Raw genomic sequence first — 19019 nt, forward strand, 5'->3', positions numbered from 1 at the left:
CAAATGAAGATATTCTTGTTTTCTGTGGTAGTTCTTTTTATTATTTTTTAGCTATTGATAACATAGCATGGCAGCAAGATTACATCAGGAATGTAATAGAATACAATTATTTCAGAAGCCTTACCCCTCACTACCCCTAGGCTGCTTGTAGTGACCCCCCCTCCCCTGCACTCAAGTACAGCCGTGATGCCACTACCTCAGTAGATATAAAAATATTGCACTACATTAAAGGTAGATTTTACAAATATAATCAGCAGCATTACCGAGCTTTTCGTAATTGTGGTTCTACAGAGTTAAATACTTTTGAAACAGGAGATTTTTAGGAAACCAAGATTTTGCGTTATTCCTGCAGCTCTTTTCAAACGCACCCGCTTCAGCAGCATGCCTGGCTGTCACTAAAGCTTCTGTGGTGTCATCTGTCCATCAACACCAGCCACTTACAGACACTGACCTTCCAGGTTATCACCGGTAAGTTATTTCTTTATAAAAGTTGGTTATTACGTTGGGCACACTGTTTCAAGCATATGTTACAGAACCATTTTTAGCTTTCAGAGAAGTTGGTGTATAAAGACTTCTACAGCAGCGTTCATTTAAAATGCAAGCATGCTTAACTAAACAAAACGGGATACACAGACTTTTGTTCTATAAACTTGGCCAATAAATGTATTTCCTAATATTTCACTTCATAAAAAACAGCAAGAATGAGAACTGGCCATTGATTCTAAAAGTGGAATAATTTTCTACCCTCAAACATGTTTCTGTGCTCCGTAAGAGTCGTACTCTATACTGTCCGGAGCACTTTTGCCGTTCTGTTCTCCTCACGATGATCCTGTGAGGTAAAGTATCGTCTGTTCCTACTTCGGAGCGGGGGAGACTGGCACAGAATACTCTTGTGCTTAGTTCACTCGTGGCCAGTGGAAGAGTTTGAACTTAAACTTTCATCTGGAGTCCTAGGCTGGAGACCTGGACCAGAACCCTTACTAATTTACTATGCCATCAAAACTGTCCCATCTGGATTCAAAATTATCATGTCAGTTTCTACTATGGATCAATTATCAGAGCGGTTCCCTACGGAAGGAAAACAGACCTATAAAAGGCCAGAACTTCTATGGTATAACCAATAATGGCCACGCGTTAGTGGGGTCTACACGACGGACCGAGTATCCAAATAGATCCTTGTCATCAGAGAACTGACCCCAAGTCCTATGTACTGTACTGTTAATTGTTTTCATTTTTTAAACGAATGAAGATAGCACTGCAGAAGCACCTGGAGGAATCACTACTCCTTTAACCTGCAGCAGGTGAGAGAAGCGATAAATAAATCTATCTTGCGTGATTCCTCTCCTTCACAACATCCTCCCGCACGAAAAGGTTTCTAAAACAAAACAGCCAAAGTCCGTTATCAACACGGTCATTTTAAGAACAGGCCTCTGAAACTTCATCCTTGACATGCTTTATTTCCCATGGGAGAACTAAAGATGGAAAAAAAAATCATAAATGTTCAGAACTTCCATTTAAAAGATTAGACTTCAAAATCCTACCAGTTACTGTTTTTTAGTGATCTTGTCTAAAAAATTCTTGCCCAACTGCATTCTTTATTCCCTATTACGTTTTGTTTTGCAATGCAACCTCTTCAAATTAATAACTATACTCTCACTAAAACTGCACAAAAACTAGAAAAAAATTCACAGAATAGAAAGCAAGCAATATATGTAATTTTTTTTTCTTTTTTTAATACTAAATCAGTGTAACTGACTAAAGCCACAGCATCGGCTTTTGTTACATTTGGCAAAAACAACCCCCCGCCCCCCAAGCCCCAAAACAACAAAAATCTCGAGCAAGTGGAGATGATAAGCTTCCTAACACAAAGATTCAAAACCTGTTCCCTCAGTGATTGCCGTTGTCAATCTGGGCAGCAAACTCGTTAGAACCGTGATGGAAATGAAAACAGTTCAAGAATTTGGACAGTATCCTACATAACACTAATTCAGAAACTAAGATGAAGAAAAATAACACGAGACATCACACATACATAAACATGAAAAGTTAGCTTACATAATTACATAATTAGAAAAAGTTAAAAATAAATTAGTAAAAATAAATTCCCAGTATAAACCCAAAAAAGCATAGCTATAAATGCAATCCGAAACAACCATTTTAGTGAGCTGGTCATGTTTTCGCTGGAAAACCACCTTTTTCACTCTTGTTCCTACGCAAGCAAATGACTGTGGAGCAGTGGGCCGAAGTGCTTTGTAAGAGGGTTTAAAACGTGGTTTATCTGTGGTACTTTAGATGCGACTTTTCCCCAATCGTTTGAGAGTATTTAAGCAGGCTGTCTGTTAAACAGACTCGGATGGGCCAAACAAGCCCTCTGAAATGCTGAATGGCTGGGAGTCGATCAGCTGGGTTATTTCATTATCAAGATCTTCTTCTGTATCATCTGTGTACTTGCTTATTTTTTTGGAGGGCTGGTCTAAAGACAGACTTTCTAAAGATTCCAGATCTTCAATGCCTGCTCTGTAGTGGATCATGAGAAGTGTCAGGGCTTGTAGTCTTTCACCTGATTTCGCCAGAGCGGCAGAAAGAAGTGATTTTTTCCTTGTATCGGTTGTTTCCTTTTCTTCTCTAACAAGGGAATTATTGTGTTCCAGCTCCTGGTCAATTTCATTCTGCAGTTTATCCAGCATGAACTCAAGTTTCTGGATCCTCTCCTCCGTAGGCAAACCCCTGTACAGATCGCGGCCGATTTCTTTAACTGCAATGAAAACGCTGTCGTCCAGACCACCCTCCTTTCTCACCAACTTTATTCCTGTGTTGTTTCCCCGTTTAGAAGGACTGTTCGGACCACACACCTCTGTGTCGCTGCCTTCGTTGTCTGAGGTGTTGGGTGTGTGTTTTGGTGAAGGCTCCACCAGCTCAGTTCCCGGTTCGGAAAGGCGAGTTTTAGAGACCTGGCGCAGATTTAGCAAACGGGAGCTCGTGTTGATAATATGTCTTGTCAAACCTGTTGTTTTGTTGACTGACTTGCTAGCTTCAGCATCGACACGAGGAGGCAGGCCTAAGAAGCTTTCCTGTCCTTCCAGCCTGAGGTTTTTCAGGGTCCGGTCTATCCGCCTATCAGCTGCTCCGCAGAGAGGAGTCTCGGCTAGACACTTTTCCTGACATTTTTTATGGCAGACGTAAGCACAGAACATACACTGGGAGGCAGCTTTAGTCCACACTTTTTTCTTACAGTAATCACACCAAGTTGGGTTCTGGAACTGAGTATCCTGGAAACTATGTTTGTTTTCTGTCAAGCCCATCTGTCCAACGAGATGCTCCTCTTTGGGTAGGGCAGGAACCTCTTCGATCAAATGGAGGTCTTTCTCTTTCTCTAAGTTAGGGACTACAGGGTGGTCTGGCTCGCCTTCTTTCAAGTATTTGAAGTGAATAGTAACGTCACCAAAGCAAAACTTGTCATTGAATCCCTTCTGCACACTCAGACTGCGCAGGGCGGTTCTCGTGACCATCGCCTTAGGTGAGGGGGCTTCCAGTCGGAACTTTGAAAAGTATTCCATGTTTGATGTCGCCAGGCATCCTAGAGCCACGTCTTCGAGTTTCAAGCTAACGTGCCCCAGACAGATAAGACCCCCTAACTTGAAGGGATCCCTGCACCACAGGGCAACGTTCAAGTACCTGTGGCAGGCTTCTATGTCAAAGAGACAGGTTGCTCTGCTTCTGGTCCATTTTCCTAGCTTATTTCGGTAAGGGATTTCTGACGATTCCCATGTCCGGGGGTCATCTGAACTGTCCTTGGGAGGGCAGGAACTTTCTGACGGAAAATCTCTCACCACGTCCTGCTTTGCTAAAAACTGCTTCGATGCAGCCGTGTCTTCCGTGTGATCTGTAGTTTTTGCTTGCTTCTCAGCAGGTTTATCTGCAGGAGGAGAAGGCAGCACCTTTTCTGGCTTTTCAGCGGGCACATCTGGTTCTGTCTGACTCGGGGCGTCGGCAGAAGGCAAAGGGACTTTCACCTGTGGTCGTGGTGGGACGGGTGGTTTGAAAGTGGATCCTTGGGTGGGTTTTGACACTTGCGTCGGGTCTGTTACCTCAGAAGCTTTTAGGGCTGAGGGTTTATTTCCTTCTTTGCATGGAGGTTTTGGTGGGGGTGGGTGACTTCCTACAGCTAGTTTACGGTTTAAAACCGGTGATATCGTTCCAAGGGGTTTAACAGAAAGTGTTGTTGGAGTACGTTTGGGACTGTGACTTAATGACGGTGCCTCATCTTTGAGCTCAGTTTGTGCTCTGACATCACCTGCCAGGTCTTCAAATTCAGAGTCCAAATCTCTGTTCTCAGCATCCGCTGCCAAGGCAGGTGTCTCCTCCTCATAGTTCGGTGGGCATGAGGCCGACAGGAAGTGTTCCTCCAGCTGTCCGAAATGATCCTGCAGGGCCGCGCCCTGGCCGCTCTGGCCGACGGGCCTTTCGTAATACACCAGGACCCGGTCGCCGGCCTGCTTGATCAGCTTCAACACTTGCAGGGTAGAGGTGATTTTCACACCTGTTGAAAGATTTTAAAAGGGAAAATATGTAAATCACTGCAAGGAAAATCACCTAACTCTGCTGAAGCGAACTGCCATCAGTTCAGGATTCTGGAAAAGCAATACGTAATTGTGCCACACGATCAAATTCTGAGACCAATGCTTGAAGTAAATTTAGCAAAAATACTTTATCATGAACAGCGGGCCCTTTCACATATTTTTATTAACCCTACCCATCAAACTAAGCTTTTTGTCAGGACCAGAAAGAACAGGGAAGGCACAAATGGCTTTAAAGTTAAACAAGCTGGTTACTATCTGCATCAATAGTATCAGCTTAAATTTTCCTTTTATTGTGTTCTAATAGGTGCCGCATTAACAGTTTGGAATTCAAAAGGTACAGAAAGACTTAGAGTGAAAAATCTCCCTTTTGCCTCGATTTTGCAACCATACTGTCCCATCCCTGAGACCATCAAAGCTAGTAGCTTCTCTAGTCTTCTCATCTAGGTTATCTTTAAGGCTCTCTGTTTCCCGCCCTCTTCCCACCCTGCCCCAAACGGTACTTACCCAAGCTACCCCTTTCTGTAGGACTTAGAAAAGGGGAGAAGGGGTCCTTGCTTTCCAAAGGTCTTAGGCCCACCCTAAATACATCAGAGTAACATCACCCCATCTAACAACCTGACCACAGAGTTCTTCAACCTAGATCCTCTCCTACATCAGCTGCCCAGGCAAGACCATGCTTTAGACCTGGTTATCGCTTGGCATTTTCCACACAGCCATCTTTCACTTGCAGTTAATCCCTACCCACAATCTCCTCTTTCCCACCTCTTACAATCCTGTCTGCTAACTGAATGTTCTGAGGTGCTTTCCAGGCCCAGTCATTTCTCCTTTGCTCTCCTGATTCAGCTGGTCTCCTGACACCAGGAGACCAGCTTTTCTCGCCGGTACTAGTCTCAAGAGTTCACTGAGGTTCACATCAAGATTTCGGATTCTTTGGCCCTGCCCCTCTCCTCTTCTGTCACCTGGTGTTCTGAGCCAGCTTGCCAGCTCCATCTCCCTAGCACCAGCCAGCCCCTCAGAACCCCCCGCCAAGATCTTTTATTTGGTAGGTGACCTCTCCTTATTTCCTGAAGAGATCAACAAGCAGCCACGTTTTCTCGCTCCCACTTTTACTAAGAACCCATCTTTGAGGATGGATCAGACTTGCACTCTGGACCCTACTCCCCATCTCCTTCAGAACTTTGCTCCAGCAGCTATCCTGGCTCATAGTTTTCTTTTCCTTTTCCTTTAAAACTTTTTTTGGGGCGCCTGGGTGGCTCAGGTCACGATCTCACGGCTCGTGGGTTCGAGCCCCGCATCGGGCTCTGTGCTGACAGCTCGGAGCCCGGAGCCTGCTTCGGGTTCTGTGTCTCCCTCCCTCTCTGCTCCTCCCCCAACTCGTGTTCTGTCTCTCCCTCAAAAATAAACGTTAAAAAAATAAAACCTTTTTCTTGGTTTTCCCAATCCAGTTCTGACCATCTCTGCTTTCTTTTTCTCCACCTGTATCTGCTCCTTGTACGCAAACGTCCTCATGGCTTCGTCTGACACAGTTCCCTTCCTTCTTGCTGTCTTCCTGGATCACGTTCACCTCAGTGGTTTCTCGGGTTGCTCTCCCCTCTTCTTCACTCTAGTCCTACGTCCCTCACTACTTCTGGAGATCAGCCCCTGGATGTTGATTGACATGACAACTGCAGCATAGTTAAAAGCCCTCTATGACCTTCTCATTCTCCTGTCTTATGGGAATCGACCTGCCACCCTCCCCATTAACCCAATTTGCACCCCACAGACCTTCCCTGTCTTAATCACCAAACACAGTGCTCCCCAGTTTTCCTAAAGCTTTGGCTCAAAAATCTTTAGCATATGAACTCATCCACTGAAACCCAAAGCTTTCTAATGTGGCTCTTCATGATTCATCCAGGCTGCTCTTTCCCTCTAACCACACTAAGTTCCAGCAAAATTGTAGTCGGAAATGAAATACAGGTCCACCTGGTGAACTGCAGTAGGGAAAACTTCAATCTAAACTTGTTCTTTGTGACCTAACACCTGCCCTCATCTCTGCCCCAACCACCGGGACCTTTGTGGAGACAACCACTGTTCCTCCAGGACTAATTGGCCAACTCTGGATTCCTTTTCTTTTGCTATGTTTCAAATATACACAAAAGCAGAGAAAAAAGAAAAACAGAGAAACAAGAAAAATGAACTCCATTATCATACTTCAAATATAATAAGCATCTTGCCAATCTTATTTCAACTACGCCAATCCCATTACTAAATATTTAAAAAAATTATATACCCATATAAGCAAAGTATCACTATAAACCATAAATGTGTGTTATACCTGCCCCTTACCTCAGTAAATATTTTGTTTTTACAAATGTTAGCTATAAAGACTGACCTCTATTTTTCACTCTGTATACATTTATATTGCTTGGATCTATTTATTTTTGATAATATTTACTACGTATGTAACTGAAAACCTTTCATAAAAGGACATAGAGGAAAAAAATATATATCCTGTAGGTAAAACCAGAACAAGTATGTGTGGATATAAAAAAATTCTACTGAATTATAGTTTTTAGCTGAGGGAGAATAAGCTGCTATGTTTCTGTTAAACAACTATTTAACAGAGGAGGCCTGTTTTATGGCTTTGCTATCCTAAGTGCCGATGACCCAGCAGTGGCATCTGGGGACTTGTTAGAAATGCAGAATCTTGGGGCCCCCTCCAGGTCCACTGAAGCAGAATCCGTATTTTAAAACCATGTCTGGGTGACTGGAATACACAAGAAGGTTGAGAAGTGCTGTTTATGACATGATCAGAGGATCTCCATGTGAAAACACTGACTTAGTTGGGCTTCTAGGTGTGCAACTAAATGATTTTCATTATTTTACTGTCATGATGGATTTGAATCAAAGGCAGAGTTTCGTTGACATGTAACTAAGAAAAACTTGCTTTAGGAACTGATCTACCTTGTTTATTATCTTAGCTGTCAGAGAAAGATACCACATTGTCTTTAGAAGCTCAGCTGTGACCAACCACGTGTTTAAGAAATCTCTTGACAAGCCTAGAATGGGGCGGCGGTAGGGGAGAGGTACTACAAAGGTCGGAAAAGGTTTGGACTTTTTCCCCGTTGGTCTGTACAGTGAATCCTACTACTTATTCATAAATGTGTATTATGTATGTATTATATAAATAGCCAAATAATCTGCCTATCAACAGTTTATGCAGTGACCAGTCCAACTGACAGGAAGGCATGCAGGTGACACATTCTTCCCCCAGCAATAGTGATTCAGGCTGTACTCTAATGCAGCACATTAACAAATGGCTGGCCATGGCTGGCCCATCAGGGACAAAACAGAGCCATCAATATGGGGCCATAGGATAGTTCAAGTGTGCCCTCTTGGACAAGGAATATTAGTCTCTCTCCTGTTCATTATCTAGTCCTAATGATGAGGGTTATAGTGCTAATACTGTCAGTCTTAGCCCTACAGTAGTTAAGGTGGAAATGCTACAGAAGTAATTGTTGACCTGCCCTTTCTTTCATATTCAATAAACGTTAGAGGGGTAGAAGGTGGGAAAGAAAGGAAAATTAGAGAAGTTTACAGATGAGTGGTCTAAAGATGAAGTCTTTTAAAGATTTATACACTAGGACTAAAATGTATAATTAGGACTAAAATGTCATATGTGCTCCCTTCAGATTTTTATGAATAAAGTCCTTCTCTTTCCAATATAAAAGTAACAGGCTCATAGAATGAAGATAGGGAAACCTCCCACATTTGCTAATTTCTCTATGAATGTAAAGTGTGTTGCATATCAGCACAGTTACCTCCAATAGCAATGAGTCGGTCTCCCCGTTGAAGGTCTGCAAGTGCAGCAGGTGAGTTTGGGGCCACAGTCTCAATTATGACATGCCCAGCATACCCGTCAGTTGACTGGACAAGACGAAGCGTAAGTCCGACACTCTGTAAATTCCCCTTTATTAATTCAACCTTTGATAAAGAGAAAAAAATGAAAACAGTCAATGAGCTCATGGAAGGGGAGTGAGAAAACATTAACCCATGCCTAACGATACCATCCAGAACTGCTACCTATGTTGTACTTAATCTTAATAAAAAATTGAGATCCCGTTGTGAATGTAACTCTAAATCTTGTGTTTTAAAAAATTTTTTTAAAGTAGGCTCCATACCCAATGTGGGGCTCGAACTGATGACCCTGAGATCAAGAGTCATATGCTCCACCAACTGAGCCAGCCAGGCGCCTCTAAATCTTGTTGTGAAACATAATGGGAAATATCTTCTATGTCATTAGATGTTTTTATGATGTATTGTTAAATTATCTTTGGGAGGGCAAAAGAAAAGAGTTTACATTTGTTTTATTAAGAGGTATCTTATTAATGAGATATCCTTTTCTAACTCATCCAGATCATTTTGTTTTCTAAACAAAGGTCACCCAATTTCTCAGCGTGTCCCAGATTCACATTATCTGTGAACTAAAAAGACAGCACCACATGTTATCTATCCTCATTCAAATTACTGATTAAAAAAAAAAAATTGAACGCCGCATCCTTTCAAGATGACAAGAATTCAATCTGTGTTTATTAAATTACAAATCAGTCTAATTGTATTGTCATTTAGCCTGTGTTTCTCAGTTCTGGTCTTCAAGATATCTCATGAGGGTCTTTGCCAAATAACCTGCTGATATCCAAATATAACACTGTCTGTATTGCTTTAATAAATAAATTCCACTTAAAAGCTAGAAATTTAATTCTCCTACCTAATGGTGTTGGCCAATAAGAGAGACCTTACTGGAACTGTTTGGGTTTTTTGGTTTGTTTGTTTATTTTTGAGAGAGTGAGTGCAAGCAGAGGAGGATAGAGGATCCGGGGCAGGCTCTGTGCTAACAGTGGACAGCCCTCTGCACGGCTTGAACTCCTGAAACTCATGAACCGCGAGATCCTGACCTGAGCCGAAGCTGGACGCTTAACCAAGTGAGCCACCCAGGCGTCCCTGGAAATGGTTTTTTAATATGGATGTTAACAGATTTTGCAGAGTTGCTTTTAGATTAAGGAGAATCTTAATCACATTATCCTCAAGAACTGGGAAATGAAGTCAAGTTTTTGATTATCTAAAGGTTTACAAAAAACAACCCTTCCAAAAAACGTATGTATTAGAATCTCCAAAAAACATTTGTCCAACCAATTTTTGCCTTATGATATAGTAAATAATTACCTTATAATGTTAATAGTGTTTTTTCACTTAAGCCCTTAAGAATGCATTCTTTCAAATCCACAAACATAAATATATTAATATACAGAGTGCCAAAACTAAAACTTACAATGTAATTTTTTTTCTAATATCAGAAAGTTAACAGTACCAAATGGGCAAGAAACTAAATTGTATGAGTCTGAGAACTGTAAATTTTAAAAACTATCACTTGGAATGTTTTTTTTTTTTTTTTTTTTTTTGTGATTTACTCTTTGTTCTTAACATGGAACTTAAGGTTGATTTAAACAGCCAGGAATCAACCAATATAATTTAACATATTAAGAAAACAAAGGAGAAAACCATATAAATAATTCAACAGGATTATTTATAAATAATAAAACAAACAAACAAACAAAACCAAAAAAAAAAACCCAAAAAACCCCAACATCCACTCTTGATAAAAGTCTTGAACTAGAAAAGCAAGGGAACTCTTAAATCTGATTGTGGGCACCTACAAAAAAATCTGCAAGTAATGTAATACTGAAGGTTTTCTACCTAAGATCAGGAACAAAGAAGGATTTCTGCTCGTATTATACCAGAGGATACAGGCAAGGTGATAACATAAGGAAAGTCATAAAGATTGGAAAGAAGAAAGAAATGGTCTTTATTTGCAGATAACATGATCTTATACATGAGTAATCCCAAGAAATCTACAAACAACTATTAGAACTAATAAGTGAAATTAGGTCACAGACTACAATGTCAATATAGAAAAGACAAATGAGTGTCTATTAGTAACAAACAATTAGAAAATAAAAAAAATAGGCCAAATTTGTTTACAATAGCATAAAAAATATTTAGGGTTAAATTTAATGAAAGGTTGGTGCAGGACTTGTATACTAAAAACTATAAAACATTGCAAAGGAAAATGAAAAAAGACCAAAATAAATGGAGAAAGATACCACATTAACCACTTAACACTCATTAGTGTTAAGATGCCAATTCTTCCCAAATTTATCTACAGATTCAAATGGAAATCTCTACAGGCCTTTGGAAAGGCAAAGTCAAAGAGAGGTAAAGGACCTAAATTAACCAAACCCATCCTTAAATAGAACAAGGATGTAGGTTGTACACTCTCTGATTTCAAGGCTTACTACATACAGCACACATGACATAGATAAATCTCAAAGATGTGGAGTGAAAGGAGTCAAACCCCCAAAAACCATATGCTCTTATGATTCAATTTGTATGAAATTCTAGGGAAGGCAAAAGTATAGTGACAGAAAGCAGATTAGTACTTGTCAAGGACTGGGGACTGGAGACTGAAGGCCTACAGTAGCACAAATAAAATTTTCAAGGTAATGGGGATATTCTACATCTTGATTAGGGTGGAGGTTATATGACTGCATACAATGACCAAAATTCACCAACTGTATACCTGGTGAATTTACTGCATTTAAAGTACACCTTAATAAAGCTGTTAAAAATAAAGCAGAAACGAATAAAACCAATATACCATTTTTGTCTTAAGATACTTATATGTCTTTTTAAATATATTATTAGATTTCTGATAATTCATTCGGATAGCCCTTAGTTTTCCAATTTACTTAATTTAATAAGAACAACTTGGGATGAATATAGATGGTCCTAAAGTCAATCAGGAAGGAGAGCAACATTTAGATAGTTTTTCCATTTAACTTACGTCAATCAAATGAATACTGACTCTTAAGTACAGATAGCTGGAAATACTACATTCTAGATACAAGATTAAACCAGACATAAATGTAAGAAGCAAGAACAAAATGTGTCTGGAAAAAAAAACACTTAAAAATGTAACTCGGGGCGCCTGGGTGGCTCAGTTGGTTAAGCGTCCAACTTCGGCTCAGGTCATGGTGAGTTCAAGCCCTGAGTCAGGTTCTGTGCTGACAGCTCAGAGCCTGGAGCCTGCTTCAGATTCTGTGTCTCCCTCTCTCTCTCTGCCCCTTCCCCACTCATGGTCGGTCTCTCTCTCTCTCTCTCTCTCTCTCTCAAAAATAAACATTAAAAAAAAAAAGTAACCCAAATTTTAGTTTTATGTACTGTTATATCAAAAAAGAATATGAATAAACTTTTAATTTTTATCAAATACATGCATATGGTTAAAAAAATCAAATACACAAAATAACTTCTACCAAAATGCAACAGTCCTCTTTCCAAGCCCCTCACTCCCACACCACAGCAACCACCTTCCAACTCTTTTAGTTGTTTAGGGATTACTTTTTGTTCTCTAGATAATACATCATTATTTCCTAATGTATCAAATTTTAGGCAATCTGCTGACTTCTTCCTGTAACAGACAAGGATGCAGCCCCATATTCCTTTCCCCAGATTATAGTAGTGTTATATCATTTTTAGTTCTATGTAACCTCTTTATAATTTTAATCAATATACTTCTATTTATTTCATCTTTCTGACATTAAGACTTCTATCTTTCTCCTCACCTCTCCTCTTTACACCTTCTACCTTCTAAAACTCTACCATCAACATTGAATAGCTATTATATTAATTTTCAAACTATGATTAAGCTATCAAGTTTGATTGTAAAAGCTAAAAATTAGTGGTATTTACAATTATTATCACAATATAAATATTGTTTATTGTAATGCTGAGCATTATCCCATTTTCTGTCTTGTATAGACTTTTTACGTGGGTTTTTTTTTTCTTTCAACAACACCGCTTTCACTTTAAATGTAGAATTTATGTTAAGTATGGCTTCTATGATTCGCTGTTAGATTCATCTATCCGTTTGTTTACAAATTATTTAATGCTCAGTTGAAGGGAAGTTTTTCTTTTTTTAAGATTTTTTAATGTTTATTTATTTTGGGGGGGGGAGGGAGAGGGAGAGAGGGAGGGAGGGAGGGAGGGAGGAAGGGAGGGAGGGAGGGAGGGAGGGAGAGGGAGAGAGAAGTGTGACAGTGGTTTAATTCCTGGTTCCGATTTGTCTCTAAGGCAGAACTGCTCTCCTGCTAAAATCTAAGCAGGGCTTAACCCACAAAACCACGAACAGTGGCCCTCACACCTGCCTGTGGCACCCATGCAACACCACGGTATCCCCAGACCGAGCACCTCTTTTTTGCTTCAGCTAGTTGTAGTAGGCATCGGTTCCAAACCAGTTCTAGCTTACCAGGCACTGTGTTAGAGACAATCATAGACAATATCTCATTAAACTCAAAGTGCTGTATCTGTTAACCTGGAAAGCTACAAATACATCATAAAAGTAGGAAATAGTGTTTTCTCTGTGGCTTAGCCTGTGTCAATCGGCCTGAATTTTGTTAAAACCAAAAAAGTAGATTTCATCTGGAGTAGAGATATTGTTTCTCATATTTTTTGAATTATATACAAAAATAAGTGTATCAACTGTCAAGAACTGCCGATGCATACTAACCAAAGAGCAATTACATGAGCTGAATCACAAGTCAATACACACGAGATTGCAGAGAGCCTTCATTTAACTTTACCAATAATGTCAAGACACAGGTTAAAAAATGCTAGCTGTGTGTGCATCTATCTTGTGGAGAGCAATTTAGTAAAAACACCAAGATCGCCTTGAAGAGCTCTCATACTCTGACATCCTTCTAGCCTTCCTTGGACCCAACTGGGATGCTGTATTTTCACCTGAGGGGAAAACAACATATTGATTTTTTAATCCCTTCCTAACATGCACATAATTTCATACAATAGCTAAGAAGAAGATATATTTTAATAACATATCAATATAGCTCGTTTACAAACTGTTCTCTCCTACACAAGCTTTCAACATTGAGCAAAAAAACCCCCCCAAAAACAAAACAAAACAAAACAAAAAACCCCCCCAAAAACAGAAGCACAAGAAAGAGGATCTCTAAGTGAAAGACCCTAATTTACTGTGACCAGGTATACTTTTGAGTATTCTTTCAGCAAATAAATTTCCGAAAAAGACATCGTAGGAACTATTTCCCAGCTTTTTTAGTAGAGTAGCAAGCGGGGCAGGGGTGGGAGAAATGACACAACAATGTGCACACATACGGACACAATGCCAGTACGTAATGAAACTTCTGTCAGCAGGCTTTTAAATGCAAATGACCATTCTCAGCCTTCCTGGTCCATAATGTAACCGATACCTTTCCTATCAGAATTCTTCTCATATTACAATTTTAAAAGATGCTAATGGTCTTCACATTGGTGTATTCTGTAACTCCTCTTTGCGAGATGAAATGCAAGTAACATTTCCAGAAAAATCGATGTTGACCTAAAAAAACCCCACATTTAACAAAACCTAAAGCAAAGCTACTGAGAAAGAAAGGTAATGGGAAGAAACGTACCAACTGATTCACGTACTCATTCAAATGCTTAGGCACCTGGCCTAGACGTACAGCCCTGAACAACACAGATGAGCTTCCCTGGCCTCAAGGAGACAGAATAGGTAGGTATGAACAAATAATTACCATAATACATGTGTGATTTAACAGGAAGCACTTAACTAACATTCAGAGAGCAAGGAAGGCACTCCTAAAAAATTTAACTTGACACTTGCAGGATTAGTAGTTGATCAGGCCGGGTCAGGACTGGAGGCAATGAATGTATGTAACAAGGAGAGCGGCGGGTCTGAAGGGAGGAGGTGCAAGCCAGCAAGCATATTTGAAGAAACGAAAGTTTACTATCCCAATTCTTTGACAGGTTCAGTCTATGTAAAGAGGGAAGGAATCTTGGTTCATTCAACTGAAAGACCTTTCAAAAGAAAGAGGCATAATATCAATTCGACCACCAATTTTATGCCCAAGATACTCAAAGTCAACAAACGGAAACTATGGTTTAAGGAGCATTTGGATGAACTACTTAATACTATAATGTGACTGCAGTCTTGAATATGAATAATATTTAATCCACACTGATCCACTCAAACCCCTTAAAAAAACACCCAGTTTCACGAATACCAGCCCAAAGAGGAAGGTTTTTTCCTGTAAAAAAAAAAAAAAAAAAAAAAAATCTAAAAAGTCAAATGTTTAAAAATGTTTCAAATTGCTTCAACGTTTATTTGCTGTAAAACAGACCATTCACAAAAAAAGTTTCATAAAGATCATATATTTGTAAACCATTCAGTAAGTGCTCTGCCTTTTTACAGGTCACTGATGTAGATGATCCAAATTTCCAAAGCTCAAGTACTCTAAACCTAAAACCCAAGGCCATAAAATGGCCGACAGAGTCTGAAGGAGTCCGAAAATAGAATTCTCCCAAGGATACGTTTCATTTACCTAACCAAAACGTGAATGCGGAGAAAGATGCACTTCGTAAGTTGCTAAACGAAGACTGAGGCTCTAAAAATAAAATCATACGGCTCTTGCTTTTCTCAGAGAAATCTGCCGTGGAGGTGAGCGACTGGCGCCATGACGGGTGGCCGTGAAAGAGGATGCCTACGTATGACGGACAACGTGGTGGGAAGGACAGAAACAGGTCTGAGGCGGGCGACACGAGTGTTAGCCGCGAGTCTCCAGGCCGGCTCAGCCTCGCGGTGCCGCTCGCCCGGCTGCAGGGCCACGACCCGGCGGGAAAGCTCCGTGGACTACTTCCGCCCCACCTATCCGGGCAGACTGAAACTTACTGCCCGTGTCTCCCTTCCTTCCCCTTCCCGTGCAGTGGGTAAGGTCCACCGAGGACCCAGGACCACAGGGTCTAACAAAGAAGGGACACTCGACTCAATACGGCTCGGTTCAGGCGGCCAGAGCAGCAGTGGCCCGCTTCGGGCGGTGATGGTCTGAAACAACAGAAGAGCTTCCTGCAGGAGCCTTCTTTTTTGAGAGGCATGGCGATGGGAGACAGCTAGGGGACAAAGGGCATCTGACTCTACAAGAGGAAGCCTTTGAAGAAGGAGCCGTCTACACGGTGCAGTTCCCATCATGAAACGCTCTTTGGAACGGCATTTTCTCCTCACTGCCGCACTCCACTGCTGCTGCGTTGATCTGCAGTGGTTTTGCTGCCCACAGTTTTTTAAAAATGGAAAACATACACTCTTTCGACTGTGAGTTTCTGCAGACTGGCCCAGGGCCTCCACAGCACAGCTTACGTGGGATACTCCACATTTCTGTCAACACCCCTACCCTGTCTTCCTCTGTCTACACCTTTTCTGCACCAGGCCGGCTCTCTGGCTTCCCCCGCTTCCTCACAGGTTACGGAGATTTGACCTGCTTTCTCCTGCCACCGCGTACGGTTTGGCCTGGCTTCCTCATTCCTATTACCCCAGAAAGCGCACGATTCTTCTTGAAGGGCCCTCGTGTACCCTCTTGGGTACACATCCCAAGCAGGGACAGAATTAGAATAACAAGTACAGAGATGCTAAAAACAATTAGCTTATACACTGAAGTTTTTGAAATTACATGCCTGAAAGTAGAATTATTTGTTTACGCCAACTGAATACCCTGGATATTCCGGGATTATTTAAATTTTAAAAAATTGTCGTCAGAAACTCTTCTACTAATGCAGCAATAAATTCTGTCAGAAAGCCACTGGAGTTTACAAAATTTAAAGTCACCGTGTTTGAGACTATACTACAGATGCTTTGGTCAGAGTAGCCCCAGCTCTCCATGCTAAGATTCTCAGAGGGTGACTAAAAATCCCCATTTTTGACGGGCCACTGTATAGATTACTTTTACGTGGCTTGCTCTGGGGGCTTGGCAATTGAATTCTGCGTTTCAGGGACCCAGACGGTTAGGATTATTGAAGACTTATCCCTAAACTCTGAATTACAATCGAAAGGTCAAGATTTTTAAAACCAGAACAACTTTTATATTAAGTCACTGAGCTGTTTGCGAGGGCAACTTCTGTACAACATGCTCAGCACAGAATGTGGCAGAGGTGTGACAGTCTGGTGGGTTCCCTGAACACCAGAGGTCAGGTTGGTTCGCTCACGGTTACAGGGCACGAATGACTTACACGGCTGGGGACCAACAGCTCACCCATCTGTCTCAACCGGAAGCAGCAACAACGCTATTGAAGATCGAGGGCCGGATTTTATATTTTCACCATCCATCACTTTAAAACACCGCCGACATAGCTGACGATCCTATCACATGGAGAAGCATCTGCTCACGTCACAGGCATTCTCCCTCCTCCTCCACCTCTCTTCCTTTCCCTCTCTTCCCTCATCACACAAACACACCTGAGCGTAAAGTAACACAAGTAACATCTGGCTCAATTCTGAAGTGACTGAGTTAGAGCTAGAGTACTATTACTCAATTTCTATTTATTAAGCACATTTCCGTAAGTTAGAATTCTGAGAAGTTAATAAAACAACTTCCAGATTCTAGAATGAAAACGGAAACATGGGGAAAAGAGGAGACAATACTGACTCTCTGAAGGGTCATTCTGTATCAATCCAACGTACTTTTTTTTTAATTTATTTTTTTTTAATGTTTATTTTTGAATGAGAGAATTTATTTTTTTTTAATGTTTATTTTTGAATGAGAGAGAGACAGAACATGAGCGGGGGTGGGGCAGAGAGAGGGAGACACAGAATCTGAAACAGGCTCCAGGCTCTGAGCTGTCAACACAGAGCCTGATGCGGAGCTCGAACCCACGGACCGCGAGATCGTGACCTGAGCCGAAGTCGGCCGCTTAACCGACTGATCCACCCAGGTGCCCCAACCCAACCTACTTTTAAGGACAGGCAGTTTTGACAACACAGAAGATGCAAACTGAAATATTCCAGGGGACCCTCAACTACTGGATAACTGTGTGTGATGCTTCCAAAGACCCAACTAAATTCTCAGTCACCTTCTTTTCGGGTCTGCCACCATCTAACAGAAACGAGGAGATACCATATTTACCAGCTGTCTTTTCTGAAACTGTCTTGTCTGAGCAAAGAGGATTCACAATTTGTACATAATCGTACTGTCTTTTTCACAGGAGGTGTAAGAAGGAGACAGAAATATGGCAAATACCTTGCTTTTTATCTCTTGGCATTAAAATTACAATCCTCCCCCACAGAACTTTACCAAGACCTGTTGTTAAAGTCTAACTACTTCATAAATGTTTAAATTAGAACAGTTTTTAAACTCATCAGCCAGATAAATGAACAAGAATCTGTCAGGTAAAGAGAAGTACTGGTGCAGAAGTAAGTTTTCATGCTCCCTGTCCCAGATGATGACAACGATTATTTTTTTAAAAAGTTCTTAAAGGGGCGTATTTGAATAGTACGGCAAATAAATCCTAAATTCTCTCGCTTGGATTTTTACATGTAAACAGTCGATCAGTAGAATGCCTCAACTCTCAGTAACCAGCCCGTAATGGTAGTTAACAAAACAAAACAAAACAAAACAAAACAAAACAAAACAAAACAAAACAGCATTGGAGTCAGCGCCTCCCCAGCGCTGGGACAGAGGCGAAATTCTTCCTCGAAGAAAAGCTGCAGTGTCTGGATGGCTTGTATTCAGCACTGGGTTTGAACTCGGGCTCTAACGTTTACTAGTTCTGTGAGCTCAGACAACTGATTTAGCCTCCGTGGGTCTTAAGTGCATAAAGGGGATACCAGTATCTACCACACCGGCTGTGGTCAAAATTAAATGAAACTACAGGAATAAAGGACTAGCACAATCCAGGCACTTCCATGATCTCTCCTCAGGTGGAAGAGGAAGACTCTTTTCTGGAGCAAAACTGTAAGTGAGGCCCCTCAATCTTCAAAACAGAAAGCCAGCTTGGCCACCTCTCTGATAACCTGGTCTCTAAAGCAACGAGATGATAAATCAGGACGGCATCCTTTGGTCATCTCATCTAAAAGACAACAAAGATCTAGAAATACGCTGAAAAAGTAAAGTCCATCATACAAATACAACTGACCAAAGAGATCTAAGGAACAAAAATTAAAAATGATCTTCTGCCTATGTTCAAAGGCTGTTAGGAAAGTAATAACATCCAAATGACTACCTTGCAAAACACTTAGGTTTCTTTTCTCTTTTAAATCTGACTGAAGTCTCCATTAATGAATATTTTGATTCAAAACTAATTTAAATTTTATACAACCACTCCAGCAAAATAAAAACCTCTGAAAAGTCTGAGGTTATTATGGAAGCAACAGAATGGAACACTGTTGCCCTTTTAACTTTCTTTGCCAAATAGCTCTGATTCTGAATCACCAAGTCAAACCTCAGCTTCATAAGCTATCACTGTACTTCTGCAAGGGGGGTGGGGGTGGGGGGTGGAATTTACATCTTACTAAGGGAGTATTAAGAGTCTCAGAGACATTTTTTTTTT

At 40.9% G+C, this 19019-nt stretch overlaps 1 protein-coding gene across 1 annotated transcript in view; it reads right to left on the minus strand.

Annotated features, from left to right (window-relative positions):
• Window positions 1-1242: 1242 nt before the first annotated feature.
• Window positions 1243-19019, minus strand: part of PDZD8 (PDZ domain containing 8) — a 72455-nt gene continuing 54678 nt past the window's right edge. Inside the window, exons 4-5 of the mRNA XM_058697902.1 lie at window positions 8381-8543; window positions 1243-4540 (exon numbers count right to left, since the gene is read on the minus strand). Coding sequence (XP_058553885.1) covers window positions 2340-4540; window positions 8381-8543 — 2364 coding nt within the window. The 3' untranslated portion in view covers window positions 1243-2339. The remainder of the gene's footprint in view (window positions 4541-8380; window positions 8544-19019) is intronic.

The sequence above is a fragment of the Neofelis nebulosa genome, chromosome 13 (assembly GCF_028018385.1).
Source record: "Neofelis nebulosa isolate mNeoNeb1 chromosome 13, mNeoNeb1.pri, whole genome shotgun sequence".
Classification (NCBI taxonomy): Eukaryota; Metazoa; Chordata; class Mammalia; order Carnivora; family Felidae; genus Neofelis; species Neofelis nebulosa.